This window comes from Schistocerca cancellata, chromosome 10 (assembly GCF_023864275.1).
Source record: "Schistocerca cancellata isolate TAMUIC-IGC-003103 chromosome 10, iqSchCanc2.1, whole genome shotgun sequence".
Classification (NCBI taxonomy): Eukaryota; Metazoa; Arthropoda; class Insecta; order Orthoptera; family Acrididae; genus Schistocerca; species Schistocerca cancellata.
The window spans coordinates 66623554-66645318 of NC_064635.1; the positions used below are offsets into that span (position 1 = coordinate 66623554).

At 40.8% G+C, this 21765-nt stretch overlaps 1 protein-coding gene across 2 annotated transcripts in view; it reads left to right on the top strand.

Moving 5' to 3' along the window:
* LOC126106443 (uncharacterized) overlaps positions 1–21765 on the top strand; it is an 82479-nt gene that overhangs the window by 43541 nt on the left and 17173 nt on the right. For both annotated transcript variants that reach the window (XM_049912723.1, XM_049912724.1), the window contains exons 2-4: positions 8297–8521; positions 11021–11125; positions 16825–16950. In XM_049912723.1, coding sequence (XP_049768680.1) covers positions 8300–8521; positions 11021–11125; positions 16825–16950 — 453 coding nt within the window. In that variant the 5' untranslated portion in view covers positions 8297–8299. The remainder of the gene's footprint in view (positions 1–8296; positions 8522–11020; positions 11126–16824; positions 16951–21765) is intronic.

Consider the following 21765-nt stretch of genomic DNA (forward strand, 5'->3'; position numbering starts at 1 on the left):
GAAAACCGCCTAAGAACCACATCCAGGCTGGCCGGCACACCGGCACTCGTCGTTAACCCACCGGGCGGATTCGATCCGGGGCCGGCGCGCCTACTCGACTCCAGGAAGCAGCGCGTTAGCGCGCTCGGCTACCCTGGCGGGGCGTCTATAGACAGTGTCTAGTTACACAAATCGCTCGGCTTTGTAGACTAGTGTGTGGGAAGGCTTAAGGTATTCATATTTATTGGATTTTTTTCCCTTGTTTTGGTGTAAGGAGCCTGTTCCCAAATTTTTAATACGTCATTCTGAAACAGCCTGAGATAATTTATAATAGTTAAGGTATCCGTTTTTACCCTGATTTCCCCTAGTCAAGGTGGTTCTTCTCGCGCTTCAAACGTAAATGGAACGGTAAGAATGTAGTACAGTGGGAAGCGCCCTGTGCCGTGTAACTAACAGTGGTTTTCAGAGTGGAGGCAGGGATGTAGAGTCGGGAGCAGAAATCGGAGTGTCGACACATCTACATCTACATACATACTCCGCAATCCACCATACTGTGCGTGGCGGAGGCTACCAAAACTAGCATCTTCTCTCCCTGTTCCACTCCCAAACGCCGACCGGAGTGGCCGTGCGGTTCTAGGCGCTATAGTCTGGAACCGAGAGACTGCTACGGTCGCAGGTTCGAATCCTGTCCTGGGCATGGATGTGTGTGATGTCCTTAGATTAGTTAGGTTTAATTAGTTCTAAGTTCTAGGCGACTGATGACCTCAGAATTTAAGTCGCATAGTGCTCAGAGCCATTTGAACCATTTTTTGAATCACTCCCAAACAGAACGAGGGAAAAATAACTGCCTATATGCCTCTCTACGAGCTCTAATCTCTCTTATCTTATCTTTGTGGTCATTCCGCGAAATATAAGTAGGCGGCAGTAAAATTGTACTGCAGTCAGCCTCAGTTGCTGGTTCTCTAAATTTCCTGAGTAGTGATTCACGAAAAGAAGGCCTCCTTTCCTCCAGAGACTCCTACCCGAGTTCCTGAAGCATTTCCGTAACACTCGCGTGATGATCAAACCTACCAGTAACAAATCTAGCAGCCCGCTTCTGAATTGGTTCTACCGGGTGATCAAAAAGTCAGTATAAATTTGAAAAGAGAATAAATCACGGAATAATGTAGATAGAGAGGTACAAATTGACACACATGCTTGGAATGACATGGGGTTTTATTAGAACCAAAAAATACAAAAGTTCAAAAAATGTTCGACAGATGGCACTTCATCTGATCAGAATAGCAATAATTAGCATAACAAAGCAAGACAAAACAAAGATGATGTTCTTTACAAGAAATGCTCAATATGTCGACCATCATTCCTTAACAATAGCTGTAGTCAAGGAATAATGTTGTGAACAGCACTGTAAAGCATGTCCGGAGTTATGGTGAGGCATTGGCGTCGGATGTTGTCTTTCAGCATCCCTAGAGATGTCGGTCGATCACGGTACACTTGCGACTTCAGGTAACCCCAAAGCCAATAATCTGGGATAATAATAAGCCAGGTCTGGGGACCTGGGAGGCCAAGCATGACAAAAGTGGCGGCTGAGCACACGATCATCACCAAACAACGCGCAAGAGATCTTTCACGCGTCTAGCAATATGGGGTGGAGCGCCATCCTGCACAAACATCGTTCGTTGCAGCAGGTGTTTATCACCCAGGCTGGGGATGATGCGATTCTGTAACATATCGGCGTACCTCTCACCCGTCACGGTAGCAGTTTTGCTGTCCAGCGCCATCCCTCGGACATTTTGTGTACTTTGTTCTTTTTTTTTGTTATAATAAAACCCCATGTCATTCCAAGCACGTGTGTCAATTTTTACCTCTCTATCTACATTATTCCGTGGTTTACAAAGTTTTCACATTTATACTGACTTTTTGATCACACGGTATGTCCTCCCTCAATCCGACCTGACAGGGACCCCAAACGCTCGAGCAGTACTCAAGAATAGGTCGTATTAGTGTTTTATAAGCAGTCTCCTTTACAGATGAACCACATCTTCCCAAAATTCTACCAATGAACCGAAGACGACTATCCACCTTCCCCACAACTGCCATTACATGCTTGTCCCACTTCATATCGCTCTGCAATGTTACGCCAAAATATTTAATCGACGCGACTGTGTCAAGCGCTACACTACTTAATGGAGTGTTCAAACATTACGGGATTCTTTTTCCTATTCATCTGCATAAATTTACATTTATCTATATTTAGAGTTAGCTGCCATTCTTTACACCAGTCACAAATCCTGGCGCGCGAGCGAGCCCGGATGAAAGCAGCGGCGGCCGACCGTGCGGCGACTGCGTCCCTGGCCGTGAGCAGGCCGGCGTAACTCGGCCAGTGGACCAGTGGGGCGCCGCGCCGGGTCGCTGACCGCGCCACCAAGTGGGGCGCCGGCTGACCCACTGACGCAGCCACGGGTGCAATGAAAGACCGCTGCCAGTATTAACCGGGAGAGGACCGTCAATTCCCACCTTTGCCCCATCTGTTCGTATCTTCGGTTTCGTCGGGACGGTGTCGTCGTTGAGTGACTGTAGGAGGATACAAGATGACTTGGACAGGATTTGTGATTGGTGTAAAGAATGGCAGCTAACTCTAAATATAGATAAATGTAAATTAATGCAGATGAATAGGAAAAAGAATCCCGTCATGTTTGAATACTCTATTACATTGCAGAGTGATATGAAGTGGGACAAGCATGTAATGGCAGTTGTGGGGAAGGCGGATAGTCGTCTTCGGTTCGTTGGTAGAATTTTGGGAAGATGTGGTTCATCTGTAAAGGAGACCGCTTACAAAACACTAATACGACCTATTCTTGAGTACTGCTCGAGCGTTTGGGATCCCTATCAGGGAGGACATAGAAGCAATTCAGAGGCGGGCTGCTAGATTTCTTACTGGTAGGTCTGATCATCACGCGAGTGTTACGGAAATGCTTCAGGAACTCGGGTGGGAGTCTCTAGAGGAAAGGAGGCGTTTTTTTCGTGAATCGCTACCGAGGAAATTTAGAGAGCCAGCATTTGACGCTGACTGCAGTACAATTTTAATTACATTTCGCATAAAGACCACAGAGATAAGATAAGAGAGATTAGGCCTCGTACAGAGGCATAGAGGCAGTCATTTTTCCCTCGTTCTGTTTGGGAATGGAACAGGGAGAGAAGATGCTAGTTGTGGTACGAGATACCCTCCGCCACGCACCGTATGGTGGATTGCGGAGTATGTATGTAGATGTAGATGTAGATCTTCCGCCTTTAGATCGGTCCGCGACTGTAAAAGCACGCTATTGTCACAAGGCCATTTCTACAGAGTCGTTTTAAATGGCTCTGAGCACTATGGGACTTAACATCTGAGGTCATCAGTCCCCTAGAACTGAGAACTACTTAAACCTAACTAACCTAAGGACGTCACACACATCCATGCTCGAGGCAGGATTCGAACCTGCGACTGTAGCTGTCGCGCGGTTCCAGACTGTAGCGCCTAGAACCGCTCGGCCACCCCGGGCGGCAGAGTCATTTCGCCCAAGCAACAGTATAAGGAGGCGATTAGTACTGGCCGGCCGTTGTGGCCGAGCGGTTCTAGGCGCTACAGTCTGGAACCGAGCGACCGCTACGGTCGCAGGTTCGAATCCTGCCTCAGGCTTGGATGTGTGTGATGTCCTCAGGTTAGTTAGGTTTAAGTAGTTCTAAGTTCTAGGGGACTGATGACCTCAGAAGTTAAGTCCCATAGGGCTCAGAGCCATTTGAATTTGATTACTACGGGATAGAAGCACGTATACCCTTGAATACACGCGCAGCTGGGCTGCGAGCTGTGACGTCACCGTGAACCCCCTCGCCCATTGCACTCAAGCTTATAGGCGCACGGTCTTCCGTGCGCACACACGTTCAATTCATATGCAGGTATGAATCTAATCGAGATTTTTCACGTTTAAGCATCTTGTCATTATTTCTATTATTAGAAAACTTATATTAAACTATTTTTTCTGTGCTTGCTGAAATACTACAGCCTCTGAAGGACATCAAGCTCTTTCACCATTTCGAAGGGCACTTTTTTTCCTATATTTTTTCTGCATAAAGGCTCACACAGGCTTAGAGCACGTGGACCTGTAGTACCGGAGATGCCCCCTGCAATATCATTTTAAACTCTTTAATTGTATTGCCAGATTTTTCTTTTTCCATTCTGGAAAGTTATGTTACAACATTTTTTCACTTTTTTAGTTCTTGTCTTCATTGACTTTCAGTTCGCTTACTACATTTCCAAAAAATGTTCAAATGTGTGTGAAATCTTATGGGACTTAACTGCTAAGGTCCTCAGTCCCTTAGCTTACACTTAACCTAAATTATCCTAAGGGCAAACACACACACCCATGCCCGAGGGAGGACTCGAACCTCCGCCGGGACCAGCCGCACAGCCCACGACTGCAGCACCTTAGACCGCTCGGCTACATTTGCACTATTTTCCTTGTTGATGCCTTTCATTCTGATGAAAGTGGGTGTCCTTACGAAAGACATTCCAGCTAAGTCCTGACAAAAGATAACGCTTTATAAGACAGGCAATGTAAAGTTACAGCCTTTGCAATATCTTCAGGTGACCAGCTAGTACAACGTCCGTTCATAACCATTTGTTCAGAACTGTCAGAAAAACAGCCCTGAACCACCTATGAAAATGTTTTAGTTTCAGAAACTCAGCGCTGTATCGGAAGAGCCGATCCAGCAAATCTACATTCCTTTGCCTAAGGTCTTTTATTTCTCTTTCCATGATTTCTAATTCTTGGCGTAAGCACGCACTGTCGCTTTCACGGCCGTGTTTGCTTTCTCATTAGCGTTCTGTCTAGTAGTAATATCTTCATTAGTTCGTAATGCATTTAACTGTTAAATATCTTCACTTCCTTACGGTAGCTTCGTTATTGTGCCCCAATATTTGTACCATTATTAGGCTCATTATTAAATCAGCTGTAGTGAGCAGACATGAGTATTTCAACTAAAAACAAAGTATTTATTCATTTTCGTTTCGTCTGCCTGTTTTTAGGAAATATATGAAAGTTAATTCTAATTCATTTATTCGTCTGCTGTGGATGGTGCAACAGACTAGCACGCAGCAAACCATTAATTTTAAATTACAAACTTACCCTAAAAAAGTCCCTCAGGACACTGATAACTACGGGTTAACTATGGACTCAATCGCCAGTTAGTGACTAAAATTTGCGCTACCGTTTCCACTCTAAACGCAGTTACCACACAATACGTTATAGCAATTATGGACTACTGAGCGCTAGTTGGGTTCACTCTGACGTCAGAGGCGCGGGTTCCTACTGTGCATACACCTCGTGATCGCTACCGTGTATTCCAGAATCTGTGAACGTCAGTATGGCTTATGCGGGGACAGAGCGCTTGGTCCACACAGCTGCCGCCTACACAGTTCTTGCTGAGGTATTGCAGACTCTCAGGTCAGCGAGCGGGTGCTGAACCAAATATGCTATTTCACCGAAGACTTCCGATTTTTCCAGATTTCTGCCGACTCAGGGCTGGAGGGTGGAGCAAGGGTGGAGGAACCGGGCAAGAGAGATGTTGCTACGTAAATAAGAAAGAATTCGAAAATAAACCTTTCGTGTTTGCTTACTAATATTGGCAGAGTCGTTATTCGTCGTCCATGTAGATAGCTGTACTTTTCAAATAAGTTCAACCAGTGTAAAGAACGTACGTCCTGCAGTTTGTCATCGGATACATTGCTCAAACATAAGACCACTGACAGCAGATCTGGCGAATGTATGTATTCAGTTATACAAGCTGGATTGTGACTGACGCACTAAAGCACCGAAAGTCCAATGTACAGCAGCTGTTAATTAAAAATCATATGCTTTAAATAAAGAAAATCGACGATATTATGCTGTCTTCTAGCGTTCTTGCACAGCTCCAAAATTCGGTGTAGAATAAATTAAAAATTTCGTAGTACAGGTATTTGAGGTGTAAGAGAGAAAATATTAGATTTTAAATTCGTATTCAGAGAATCGTAAATAACATCCAACATATCACAAAAAAAACTCTGAAACTGTGCTTTTCAGAACGTTGTATAGGACTAATTATCAGAAAGATGTAACCGACAGATATCAAATAACAAAATCTCACTTCCAGTTTTAATTGAACAAGAACTGAATCTTTAGAGTGAGAATCGGGTTGTTTAATAGACCTCGAATCACACCTCTCGAAACCTGTTTTGCTTAATTTATTTAACATTGTGCAGGCATACGTTAATTAACCTTCAATTACTGTCACTCAGTACACGTGTGAAAGACAAACACGAAGTTTAGTGTAAGATACTCTGAACACCCAAATCACTGAAAACGGGGAACACGTACACAACATTTGGAAACCACTTCATGTAAGAGAATCATCACCCTGCTGCCATAAAAACAACGCTAGTAAGCAATAATAATAATCTGTTGACAGCTGGCATAACCCACATAGATATACTACAGTAACTTTAAGCAAAAGATAAGCCATCCCTGTCACTTGAACAAATTATTTTTCCAGGTTATAATCCACGCCTAAAATTTTTGATAAAGATTTTGCCTCCAATAAATCTGCGATTTCAGTCCATATATTCAAAACTGTATACCTGCTCTGATACTTTTTATGCTCAGGGTGCCACAAACTCCGCCTCTGACTAAACTTCTCAGTTCCTCATAGTTCGTGTTTCCTGTAACGTCGCCGGCCGCGGTGGTCTAGCGGTTCTAGGCGCTCAGTCCAGAACCGCGCGTCTGCTACGGTCGCAGGTTCGAATCCTGCCTCGGGCATGGATGTGTGTGATGTCCTTAGTTGGTTAGGTTTAAGTAGTTCTAAGTTCTAGGGGACTGATGACCACAGATGTTAAGTCCCATAGTGCTCACAGCCATTTGAACCTGTAGCGTCGGCCATTATGACCGGAAAATACAAAGTGATTTGAATCTCACTGGTTGTCGCCCGATATATTACAGGTAGACAGCTTCATGCTCAGTCGAACATTTCTGCTTCTCTTTCACTGCACAATAAGTTCATGTTAACTGAATACTCTGAAAACAAGACGTGGCTTGACATTGTGGCTCGGAGCACTATGGGACTCAACATCGTAGGTCATAAGTCCCCTAGAACTTAGAACTACTTAAACCTAACTAACCTAAGGGCATCACACACACCCATGGCCGAGGCAGGATTCGAACCTGCGACCGTAGCAGTCCCGCGGTTCCGGACTGCAGCGCCAGAACCGCACGGCCACCGCGGCCGGCGCTTGACATTATGAACTGTCCGTCCAGTCACTGAATTTGTTTGTTCATTTTCTGTAGCTCTGACGCTTTTCATAATATACACTGATTATAGAATATGAGTCATGAGGTAAGAATACGTTACTGTCACAATTAAATGTGATGAATAGTGACAGCGCCGGCCGATGTGGCCGAGCGGTTCTAGGCGCTTCAGTCTGGAACCGCGCGACCGCTATGGTCGCAGGTTCTAATCCTGCCTCGGGCTTGGATGTGTGTTATGTCCTTAGGTTAGTTAGCTTTAAGTAGTTCTAAGTTCCGGGGTACTGATGACCTCAGATGTTAAGTCCCATAGTGCTCAGAGCCATTTGAAACAATAGCGACAGCAGGCGGGATACCACATAGGTATCTCACAGAAATGGAAACGACAAATAAACGGGTGTGAACTATGTTACAGCAAAGGAATTCAAGAGTCGAGACTTCCAAAATGGATTTGAACTTCAGAAACGTGAAAAACATGTTTTTTGACAGGGGACAGAGAAACTGTGAGATTGTGAAGCTGTTGCAGTTTATGTGACAACTATTACGTTCTCATCATTTGCTTGGGAGGGATCACATTCTCATTCGCACAAACACCTATGTTGGTCAAAAAGGCATCTCTCACTCACTTGCCAGTCGTACAAATTAGGTGTGTCAAAAAAAGATTCCTATCATATGGCACACATACTATCACTAATGCCGTGTATGTGTTCCAGTGGAGGATTTGGTTGACTTGTCGCCTTGTCATCAAACGTTTGCAGTTCCCATTGCTTCTTTTTTTGGACCGTTCACTGCTTCTAGTTTGCTTTTTTTTTTCACAGTCCAGTCTTTCTGTTTTCATGCTTGATCTGTATTCAGTTTTTGACAGGCTGACCACTGGGCTCTCTTACCACTAAATCTGAGGGGGCTGCGACGGGGAGTTTTGTCGGTAGTGGTATTGGGAAATTTGTTTACAACACCCTATTTGGATTCCCCATGTAAACGTGGTGTGTGTCGTGTGTCGACAGGAGATGCAGAGCCACGCCCACGGCCGCAGCAGGGCAGAGGCGGGTCGCCGGCTGGTGGCCACGAGCTTCCTGGTGCTGGTGCTGAGCTCGACGGTGCTCGCGCTGCCACACCCACACCAGCACGCACTGCCAGAGGCACGCAGGTTCGCCGAGAAGTCCAACGTGCTCAAGAAGGTCTCTGTCGACAACAACGAACTCGACGACGTCTCCACCAACTCCGTCCAGGTGAGTGACAGCTAGGTATACTTACCTCCTGTCTGCATGCGTGGTGACTCTCTAATACTGCTTCCTTTTAAAAACCAAATCCCGTAGACAGAACATTAATTTCAGAGTTCCTTCCTAGTCTCAGACTCCAGCTGCGTGTGACAGAGGCTCAGAAGTTCCCACAAAATTGACAGTTCTTTTTAGTTGTCGTCATTCTCAGTTCAAAGACTGGTTTGATGCAACTCTCGATGTTACTCTACCCTGTGCAAGCCTCTTCATCTCAGAATAACTACTGCAACTTACGTCCTTTTAAATCTACTTGCTGTATTCAACTCTTTCTCTCCCTCTACGGTCTTTATGGCCCCTCCTGCCCCCCCCCCCCCCCCCCCCCCCCCAACACTTCCCTCTAACACTGAAGTGGCGATTCCTTGACATTTCAGAAAGTGTCTGATCAATTGATCCCTTCTTCTAGTCAAATTGTGCCACAAACTTCTTTTCTTCTATTTAGTACCTCCTCATCAGTTACGTGATCATCTTGGACAGTTTCCAGCCTCTGGCCGGGTCTGTATGGAACATAGGCTTCTCCATCGTCTTCTGTCTTGCCACCATCTCTCCGTCTTCACTCGGTCCAGTCTTCTCCTTTCTTCTGGACGCATTCCTCCTCTTCTTTCAGCCATCTGTCTCTCAGTCTTCCTCTTGGTCTCTTTCCTTCCGGTTTTATCTCGTGTATCCTCCTGGATATCCTCTTCTCCTCCATTCAGTTAACATGTCCATACCATCTCAGCCTTGATTTCTCTGTCTCCTCCTGTAATGGTTCCACCTTCATTAACTCTCTGATCCTCTCATTTATTAACCTATCGATCTTTGTCATTCCAATACCGTTTCTCAAGAATTTCTTCTTACTAGCTTGTACTTTGCTTTCCTCTCTTCCTTTCATAACCCAGGTTTGTGGTGCATATGTCAGAATCGAGACTTAGTATGACTGGTATATAAGCTTTATACTGATTTGGGGTACATCCCTGCTCCATATCAGGCTTCTGACACTCTTCCAAAACACTTCTGTTTCTCTCCCCCACTCGTTTATTTCTCTGTCGTTTTTTCCACCTTCCTGTATCAGGTTTCCTAGGTACTTGAAACTCTCCACTCTCCTCAATCGTTCCCTTCCAGTTGGTATTCCAGTTGTTCCTCTCTTCTTCTTTCTTGTTGTGATAATCATCTCACTCTTACTTATACTAAATTTCATCCCACATCATGGTCTACCCATACACTCTTCAGCATTGTTCTGTAGCACAACACTTTGAAAGCTTCTATTCTCTAACCATGACACCACTGTAGCACTGTGGCCACCGCAGCTGCAGGATTACCACAGTCCACTGCCCTCCCTAACTCAAACTTCAGTTTACGCCTTCAGGGTTGTCCATGCAGCTGTGCCAGTGGGGTAGTGGTCAGCACAATAAATAGGAGACCTGGGTTCAAGTCCCTGCTGTGGTACAAATATTGATTCCTTACTACAGCTTCTAGCCTCCCTGAAGATAAGTCGAGACTCGTATGCCCCCAAGAAAATGGAATTGATAGTGTTTTGAAAAATATTATAATATGAATCCTAATATTCAGAACTGCAACAAAAAATAATTATAAAAGTAATTTTAGGCACCTCTAATAGAGCCCTATATTCTAACATAAAAATCACAAATAAGTAACAATTAGACATAAAATGCAAAATTAATAAAGCACATCAAATAGTACATGATAACTTTCCTAGCACAAATAACATTTACTGACCTTCTTAATAAATTAAATAAGTCACCAGATGTCAGCCTTTGACAGCTCTGTATCAGCAGTAAACTTTTGGACAACTGAAACAATAACTAACAAACCTTTGCATTTCAATAATTTTCATAGAACTATAAATTAACTGTCAACCGAATAATGGTGTTCTCACCTCTGTGGGATTAACAGCTAGTTTTGTACACTTTGCATTGGACAATAAACTGGGGTGACACCAGCATATGAATAAGTTACCGAAACAGCACACTACTGCTTGGCTACAGTGATAGAAGTAGTTATTGAAAGCTGTCTTTAATGTAAGTCTGATGTGGTGAGTTAACCAAAAACATTTTCTCAGTTCTGCCTGCTTTAACCTTGCAAATCTAATCTGTCTCACTGTGTTGACCTTTGATTCTTTCACTTGATATTCTCCCACAACATAATCTGTGCTGTGAGCTTTTTTTTCACATTAGACATTATGTTGTCAGCTTGTTGTGCCCTATCAGGTGATTAATATATGGAATGCATCAATATTTAATTCAGTATATTTATGCTCAAAAATATAACACATCTAAATAAGTACAAAGAATATATTGTTAAATTTTTAAGCATGAAAGAATGCCTGTGTATCAAAGAATACCTATGTGTGCTTCTTACATTGCTTTCATAATTAAATGTACAAGACAGACAGCAATTTCTCTTCACATTCGACTGTCTGAGACATGTGTTGTAATCTTGCAATGTTATGTGCAGCCACAGGAGGGGTTCTCGTGGAGTAACATGCTGAGCATGTTCATGCAGATGCTGTTCAACCCACAGCAGGGGCCCAACAAGTCCGACAGCATTGACACTGAGCAGGTGAGTTGCGACATCACTTAAATACTAATAACAACATTTTCCAGCAAGTAAGAAAAATAATGCTAAAGGAAGTAGTAAATGCCATGTGGCTAGGGCCTCCCATTGAGTAGAACATTTGCCTGGTGCAAGTCTTTCGAGCTGACGACACTTCGGCGACTTGCGTGTCAATGGGGATGAAATGATAATGATAAGGACAACACAACACCCAGTCCCTGAGTAGAGGAAATCTCCGACCCAGCCAGGAATCGAACCCAGGCCATTAGGTATGACATTCCATTGCGCTGACCGCTCAGCTACCAGGGGTAGACAAGGGAGTAGTGAAACCAATGCTCCAGGGGCTCAAACAAGTGAGCACTGCCCACAAAATGGCATTCAACTTAACTGAATTCCTGAGACTCACAGTTTCCTCTCAAAACTGAGACAATGAACCTGATAGTGAAATGGCAAAGTTGAGAATATGCTTCTACAATAATGTTACAGAGCTCAAAGGGCCAACTGCCTCCAGTTTATAATGGTAATTTTGAATATTTCTGAATCTCTTGTATGATGCACAAACTTTTAATCATATTTGTTAACAATCACACTATTGACATTACCATTACTGAGCAGACTGAACAGTCATCTCCATATCATTGTATGGCACTCTACTGTTAGCCTCATTGAGAATTATTGAGAATTCTGTTCATCTGTTTACATTTCTCTCTCCTGACAACATTTCGTATCACCTCACATTTCTGGCTGCTCATCAACTCATCCCGTAAAGAAAGGTCCAACTGTTGCAGAGGCTACAATTATCTGAAAATTTACATTTCTCCTTTTTTTTTTTTTTTGCATGTGGTTCATTAATGATCAAATTATGTATCAAAATAACAAAGAAGAATTCACAAAACAACAGTGTGCTCCAATGCTGTTAGATATCTGTTACACTCATCTTCTTACATGTACTTTCTTACAACTATTATTCCTGCCTTACACAAACATGAGTAACATAATATCACTAGGCTATTCAAGAATGACAGGACAATGGAAGCCTTCTTTACTACACTTTGCAATGTAGTTCCAGAAAACATGACAGTGATTTCCTCATAACAATAAAAATTGCTAACTTTATTCATGAAGCCTTTTACTTGAGTTTAAGAGGGGATATGGTAGGAGAACAGAGCACGAAATACACTTACAACATTTTGAAAACTGCAATGCCAAACTGACATTTATGAAGGTAAAGATAGCAAAGCATTTTGGTCCAACAACTGAACCACAGAAGCAAATAAGGAAGCTAACCCCATCTTAGCATATGAAAATAGGTACAAATTAAGGAAAGCACATACTGTTACTCAGAATTGCAACATTATAAACAGTTTAATAATGAACAATATGTTATGTCTTCCCCTTGTCCTCACAAAGCATATGGCATTAGTGAAGTGATCAGGAACATGTTTTGTCACATAAAGGGTTTCTAATTCTACCAAATCCAAGTTATAGTAATGATCTAACTCTCCATATAAATGGCAGAAAGAAAGAGTGATAAACAGCTTTGAGACAACTAAACAATTCCATACAAACTCACCATCTTGTGCTTTTCACATGCTTTTGCGGTGGTGGGTGGTGTGTGCTATAAAGTATGTATTTAAACCACAAATATATATTCTCAGTTTACTGTGGCTTGCATTTGACTCTCTTACAGATGACTGCAATAGTCAGAAGTTCTGACTGTAACTGGAAAATTTCTCCTGTATATTGTTTTAAAACAAATTAGAAACAAAAATATGCTTTAACACCTGTAATCTTACTGTTAAAAGTATTATGTATCAGACAAAGTAATTGGATACTAAGTTTCACAATGGGAAAGCTAGCATACAATTGTATGAAAAACACTTAGAAAGTTGCACAGCATACAATTAGAAAGTTTGTTCTTACAAGGAACTGGAAGCAGGTCCTATAGGGGGCAGAACAAGTGGAAAGTCATGGCCATTCCTGCAGCTTGACTTTCCATTATTCCAGTACTTTCTTGTCTAGTATTCTCTGCCCCAGTTCTATACAGACACACTGCAATAGCACCAGATTACTCACATTCTTTCAGACTTGGCAATAAAAAAGATATGTAAGATTGGTAATGCAAAATCTGGAGCAGGCAACTCCTGACCTCTGCAACAGTAAAGAAAAGTTAGGTCTTGTGTTAAATGACTGAAAATAGCACATTACAGTAAAGAAGCAATTATTGCACCGTTAATTACATCACTAAAAGAAAAAACTGATTTTAGCACAGAAAAGGATGAAAAACACTGTTACATATTTAATGATATAATATTCCAAAGAGATAGCAAAGATAAAAGAAACTTTCCCCCCACCCCCACCCCCCACCCCCACCTCCCATTGAATGAGAGAATATTTAGAAACTTGTAGCTTAGTAATATCAAAGAATTATATATTTGTTTCAGTTATTAAACTGAATATTTTCTTTTACTGTGATATGAATTTGTCTGTAAATGCACATACATTTCAAATTAATTTGTTATATTTCCACCTACTTTTTCTCATTGTTATAATTTAGTATGTAACTGACCACTGAACACATACACAGTTAAACTAACATGGAATGGCTTACATTTTCATGCATTATGTGGAAGTGGGTCAGTAGCCTAGCTTTGATGAACTGTAATTGCAAAATTGAAGAGATCTGAAGTTTAATGCCTGTGACAGTTGAAATATACTACAAAATAATCTTACATCAAGAATGTAAATTCCAAAATTATGCATAAAAACATACATTGCTCCAGAGTAAGTAATCCTATTTGTGAAATATTTCACTCTCAGTTTAACACAGAAGTCTGTATATTGAAAGTGGAAAACTGCAATAAACATGAAGGAATTCCAAATTTTTGTAATAATCAGGATATGGTTACTGATTATTGAAAACCTCCTTTCTGCTTCTCAGTATTGTGTTTACTTTTACTTGTCTTTATAATTATAAAAATGCATGTACCATAGATGCTTCTTATGCAAGAAACTTATCCCTATATGGAACGGCACAGACTGTTTTTAATTAAACCATCACGATTTAGTTTGAAGACTAATAGTGTACTGTTCACAGAGAATTTGTATATTTAATGAATCATATAAAACTAATTATAATATATGATCAGTGTTTTATTGTCTTTTCACATTACACCTCCCTGAACTGACATTACAACGAAGTAGCATGTGAGCATTTTATTCACCAGCCAGCCAGTCCATGAACTGACACATAATGACATACGTACCTGAATTCTCCCAGAGCGTCATCTGTGACAGCAGGGTGCCCTACATGAAGACAAGGTTGGCTGTGAATAGGAGAGGCTCAGTCAGACTCATCACTATTCTTTGCACACCTCAAAATTTTGCAGACGACAATTGGCAGTGACAGGTGTACCCCAAAGCGACATTTTCACCGTTTGGACCTTCTGCTAAGTTGTGAAGATGTGGCATCGCATGGGATACAGTTTCTGGTACCCGTGCATTCCAACAGAAATGATTGGTTACTACTGCAGGCGATGTCAGTGCCTTGCACACTTCTCAGCCACTATCTATACAAGTGGCAGACAACCCAATCCACAGCTAATAGCTACTTGCGAAGATTCTCCATTTCATTCCCTCAACTTCAGGGCCAAATTTACTGACAGTGACAGTCTAGGCCACTTCGCTGCCCCCATCTCCTTTATTTGTTTTCGACTTTCACGATTCTTTTCTCCAACTTTTCTTATCCTCAACTCTGTTCTCCTCAGTTTTCTTGGTCCTCATCCTAGAACCTTCATGCTACCATCACAGGTCCCATCCTTAATGCCTCTTCAACACAAATACCAACTACAATAGTATTTCCACTCCCAACTTTACCATCACACTTGCCACATATTTAACATCTGCTGTGCTTTCATTAAACAGCGTTAAAAAATTTCTATTGCTGTCAAAGTAACTACTACTGCTTGGGCAGTTCAGATTTGCATTTTTACACTTTTACAAAATCTTTTAGGCTGTTCAATATTATGTTTCCTATTTTGTGCACCATTTATCTTCTTCTCAGTGCTCATTGTTTTGGATACCCTAATTTTTTAAAAAATTAGAGCTAACACATGCAATGATGACAACTGACAACACTAGAAATTTCAGACTAGTAAACAAACTGATGTGAAACACAAGTACACAGCAGTTGTGACCAACAGCATTGGCAATCACCCTCCAACTGAAATCTGCAATGAACCAGTTACAAAAAATAAAAAAATAAAGCTCCTGAAATACATGTTAACAATCACAAAATTAATGAAACCACACATACAAAATTCCTAGGTATCCAGATAGACACTCACCTAAGATGGAAAGAACAAATTGATCAGCTGGTCAAGAAACTTAGTTCATCGTGCTTTGCACTAAGAGCTCTCCATCAGTTAGTAGACAGAGAAATAATGTTGTCATACTTTGCATATTTCCATTCTGTTCTCTACTGTAGCATAATCTTCTGGGGAAATGCTGTAGGTGTTAAAAAAGTCTTCAGAATACAAAAACAAGCAGTGAGGCTAATATGTGGGGTCCCTAAATGGGACATCTTGCAGAGGTCTCTTCAAATCTCTCAGGATACTTACCATCACAGGTCAGTATATATACTCACTGATGTTATTTGTAGCCAACAACAGGAAACTGTTTCAGAAAAATTGTGACATCCACAACCATGACACAAGACAGGTGAAAAATTTTCATCAAGGCTCTGCATCTCTGACTAAAGTACATAGGGGAGTTACTGAGTCAGGTATAAAGGTCTTCAATAAGCTCCCCATCAATATAAAAAAGGAAATAAATAATGTACAGATTTTCAAGAGGAAACTAAAATTATTTCTCATTGAACAAACTTTCTATAAAATGAATGAATACTTAGAGTTATGATGTACAAGAGTGGGGGAAACTGCCTACGAAAAGCACTCCCTTAAAGATATAGTGTGATGCTGTTACTTGTAGTTTAACTGAAATTGTGGTGATCAAATGTAAATTTATCAGTTTCATTATGAGAAAATGTGAACTACCATGCATCCCACTCTCTTGAGCATTCACTTAAACCTCTTAAAGAATGCAGTTAAAACTTGTATTCATTCAAACCATGACCATGAAGAAAATTTACTTCCTTATATATGTCAGTAGCATAAAAATATGCACTGTCACTTATTCTACTATTTTAAACAATCACTTAAACTGTTTTTGGCATAATTCAGGCTTTAATACTGCATGCAAGTAATTGTTCTTGTAAAATAAACCAATGTCTGTGCAATGTGATGTATAAATGTTAATGTACTACTGTAATTGCATCAATCGACTTGTCCTATGTTACTTGTACACTGGCTGTATAATATGTAATCAACAGGACCAAATAAATAAATAAAATAAAAAATAAAATAAAAACTAAATGAGCAACAATGCTGCTAGTTTTCCTTCCACATAGTCATACTACATTTTTTTGTGAACAAGTCTACTGAAAGTAAATCCAGAATACCTCATTTGTAATGTTTTGCTTGATTTCCATGCATAACTGAACTGTCCTTGGCTAAGTAACTGAGTCTAGAATGATCCAGACAGAGCTTCAAAAGTAAATTTATTAGCAGTAAAATTTGTTATCTACATTAATCGCCAAACGACGATGTGAGAAGAGATACTGATGTAAATGTTTCTCTCGACTGCAGGGAGTGGCTCCTTCACCTTGGGCCAACTTGCTGTCTGTTGGACTCAAGATCCTTACAGCCATCCTCGGTGGTGGAAACACTGCCGGAGACGGCATAGACAAGGTTGACAATGGCAGCCCCATGCAGGTCAGTACATAATGTGGTGCAATGCTTACGAGGTAAGGTTAGTCTAAAGGGCGTATTACATGTGATTGTGTTTGAGCATTCGTGGTTAATAATAAACCTACTTTTAACGACCATAGCCTCACCTGAAGCTTCTCTATTGAGATGCTAAAAGAAAGAAGCACAGTTGCCTACAGCTACTATATGGACGCCATTACAGTCATTGTTATGAAAGCCTCCCAGAGAATAGTTATTTATCTCCCATTCTACTCCATTAGTATATGCTGTACATGAAAACATGACACCTTTTATTTCTCTTTATGCACCTAATTTTTCTAATTTCATTGTTTATCCTCTTGCACACCATATGTTTACAAGCGATTATACAAGTTAACTATTTTAAAAAAGTAAATACTGTAAAGCACCTCTGTTAATGTGTTATTTATTAAAAACAAATAGGCACTGTTAGTGGTTCAAAGTGACAGGTTCATCCTCTGACAGTAGTTTATGTTTAAAATTACACATATTCTATGCCATACATGCAATTTTTGCTGTTTTTCATTGTGGCCAAAGTTCCTTGAGGTTGTTCGGTCAACAGCAAAAAATGATATAAGAAAATGACTACTTTACTGTAATTTGACTTGACAGTGAACTAAACCAACATAAACAACTTCCTCAGATAAGAACTGGGTTTTGTGTTACATACCTCGAAAATCCTGCATTAACAGCCATCTGAGAATGAACTGCCATTTCAGAGTCAGTAATGTGCATTTGTTCTCAATAAAGAGTGTTGTTAACAGAGGCTAGTTGTTGTCAGTTTCACTTTATTGTAATAATTTATGTACCTTTTCAACAGCCACCATCTCACCGTGTCAGTTTCTGATAAAACAGCAAAGAAATTATCTTGTTTTACAACTGACAGCAAATCCATGTCAAAGTAGTTATTCAAGTATTTTGATCACGAAATGCAGAAGTTGCCAATAACATCAACAGAAGCACAAACTCTACAATAACAATGCAGATCTACATGATACAACATAACAGGAATAGTACAACAGAATCCACTTGAAAATGATGGAAAACCTGGGATGCAGTAATAACAGTATGAAATAGATAGGTTGCTATGCACTACACAGTGACAAGCACAACAAAAAAGACTGCTAAATATTTAAGCTTAATGCCAGAAGACAGTGGCCATGTGTGTGTGTGTGTGAGTTGTGCTTATGTTAATGTATATGTTTTTCTATTTCGGAAGAAGAACTTTTTCGTCTGAAAGCCTAAATGTTTAGCAGTCTTTTTCATTGTGCCTGTGTGTGATTCAGTGCCCGAATCTACCTTAAGAGTGATATGGGAAATGGGAAACAGGGCAACCTTAAATAATAAAGTACAAATCAACATGTGTGGAGATTTGTTTACTTGCACTTCTCAATCAGCCTCAACTTTGGAGAAAGAATGCCTCACTTACACTGTTAATGCATTGTTTGAGTCACTTCTGCTTTTCTCTGTTCACTGCAAACATCCTCATCTTTTATGTGCGTCGTAATCCATACATCCCATATTTATTCCAGTTTTAAGCATCCTTTGTCTCATATAATGAACCAATCTGCTTTGTTAGCTCAGTAGTTTGTTCCCTGTACTGAGCTTTCCTATCTCTGCATTCTATTCGGTACATGTAAATTATTTTAGCCATCTGTACAAATAGATAACAAACTGTATTTGATTACATGCTGATTATCTAAAAAAACTGCAGTGTCACTGATAAGAATACATCAAACAATTTCATCATTGTAACAATGAACAAATGAATAAAATCAAATTTTACTTTAATTCCATGCAGTAAGTAATAATGACACAGTAATGGCTTTCTTCTATTAGGTGTGTCATATGTTCTTAGAAACTACAATCGGGGTTCATTGCATTCATTCTGTCCTGCAGTAAATTCACATATAATGGAAAATATTGTTTCACTAGTTATCCCAATTTGAGATAATGTGACAAATACATTTTGTTGTTATCATTTACACCTTGAGAATCAGTGTCTCTTGTCTAGAACACTTTTAGAAAATTGATTTCACTATTGGGATCTTCAGTCCTTAACAGTGATGCAAAAGCTTTTAAAACTTTTTATAAATCTAACTCGATCTGTTTTGTTATTTACTTTCCATTTCTAGTGACATTAGTATAGCAGCTCTTGTAGCACACTGTGCTTCTGCTTTGCTTACACCTTTTTCAGTTTCACCACAATAATGGTATGGTAAGCTGACTTTATTATAGATAAATAAAATCTTAAATTTCTATTATTTTGATCCTCCTTATTTTCTCTTATTCTTACATGCATTCCGTCTCTTTCACTTGTGAATACTATGTATATATGCAAAATTTATTACAAATGTACATTACTGGTTGGAATACACAAACTCAAGCACAATTTCACTCTTATTGCCCCACTGGCGGTGACGGGACAACAGAACCCTGTATATTGTTAGCTGTAGTAATATCTGTAAATGTTCGATAGATTAATGACAATTGGAGCCAAAAAGTAGTAGTGTTGCAGTTAATGTAAGCAAAATGAAGCTGAATTCTAAAACCCATACACACATCACACAAACAATTTTAAGGCAAATCAAAATTAATCAGCAAATTTCTCACATACAAGAAATAAACTTGGTATTAACACAGACATGTCATTTATATACAAGTCGAATTATTACTACAGACTTCTTTATCTACGTGCCTTGCTCTCATTAGAAGTTGACTGTAGGTATTTACAAATTATTACGCTACAATTGCACTGACAGTAGGACACTATACTTGCCAAGAACTACTGAGAGGCATTTCTTTTCTTGCTCTGTGATGGAGTGTGGTTATTATCTGATGCTGCAATTCATCACAGTAAGACGCTCTTAAGCTCATTAGTTCAGTATTCATGCAATAGCAAATGGCACATTCTCTCATCAGTTATAAGGGGTATTCCAAAAGAAATGAGCCAGAGGCATAATTACAGAAACCAATTGTCCCACTGTGACACAAGGTGGTCAGTGACTGTCTCATAAAATTCCCGGGGCTGCGATGTTAACCAGTTCCACACGTACAGCTGGATGTCATCGTCTGAGGTGAATCGTTTGCCTCTCAGAGTCTTTTTATGTGGACCAAAAATGGCGTAATGACAGGGAGAGAGGTCCGGATTGTATGGAGGGTGACCGAGGACCTCCCATTTTAATTTCTGCAGGAGTGCTGCGATTGTGTTGGCCATATGAGGCTTTGCATTGTTCTAGAGCAGAATAACCCCACGGGTGAGACTGCCTGGTTGTTTTCATTTGATCACTTAACAAAGGGTGGTCAAGGTTCGCGAGTTACACTGGGCATTAACTGTTGTCCCGAGCTGCAGGAAGTGAATCAGAAGGGGGCCACCTTGGACAAAGAAGAACGTCAGCATAACCTTTCCTGCACTCATGTGGATGGCCTTTGCTTTTTTTGGCCATGGTTACCTGTGATGCTTGCACTGGAGACTTTGTCATTTTGATTCTGTTTCGAAGTGATGACACCATGATTCACTGTCAGCTAGGAATGCATTCCCTTCCCGAGCTTAGTGCTGCAGATGAGCAAGGCAGTAGGCCTTTCGGTATGCTTCCTGGTGTGGTTGAAGACTGTTGGGCACCCATTGGGCACACACTTTGGCCATGTGCAATCCCTCCTTCATGATGGTGCAAACACTTCTGATGCTCAATCCGACCACAGCAGCTATGGCTTTCACTGTCACTTGGTGGTTCTGGATAATGAGTGCATCCACCAGCTGGATGATGTCATCGGTAATGAAGTGTGGTACTCCAGACCGTGCATCATTGGCTAACGACACGCGTCCTTCCCTGAAGCACTTGTGCCATGCCTTGGCTCTTGTAAGGAACGTGCAGTGTTCGCCATAGACTTGTGACATTCATCAATGAATGTCTGTTCCTCCTACTCCTTCAGCTGTCAGAAAATGAACAAGACCTCTTTGCTCTTCTTTTGATAACTCCATGTCACTGTTTTCAATGTGACTGTCAGCATTGGATGATTGATGGATGCTGCTGCTACCTCTGTATAGTCACGTGTGTGCACACTTACCCTCTAGTGCAGGATGTGTACTTCCACGCTCTGGTCAGAACCACACCTCATTACATGCGCCATGATATACCCTCCTGTCACTGGTTTGCACATTCCAGACTCTGGCTCATTTCTTTTTGAATGCCCCTTATATATGCAGGGTGAGTCACAAATGAAGAAAAATATTTCACTGACTGCATACTGCTGTATGCAATGAGTCAAAAACCATTGTAATTCTTGTCTCTCTCTCAGACTTCTTGTTCATGTAACAGAAAACAAGTTAATCAAAAAAGAAGACACTAAAGAATGTCAAGGTTTGGCTACATTATTTTCCCACAGGTATACCACATGACACATTTGTCATTTGTGTCAGCCAGCACTGATGAGACAATGGGAAAGACTCATCTCATTCCAGAGCATGATAAATTATGTATGAACTTGTGAGCCACACATTGCATACAGTTTACAGACTGCAGAGCCCCATGAAATGAGAAGCTGGGACTGCTAACAGAAAGAGTAGCATATGTGCTGAGTGAGAATAATTCTATCTACAATCCAGGCATATTAAGAAATCATGCCATTCTTTCCTCCTGTCTAATGCAAGTGCACAGGACTTTTCACATTTTACTTTTGTCATATTCAGTTGCAGTGGCATTCTACAGACATAGGCAAATTGGGAATACAATTTTGTGTTTGTAGCTCAATGTACGACACTATGTACAAAATGCTTTTTCTCATTCATGGTTCACCATGTGA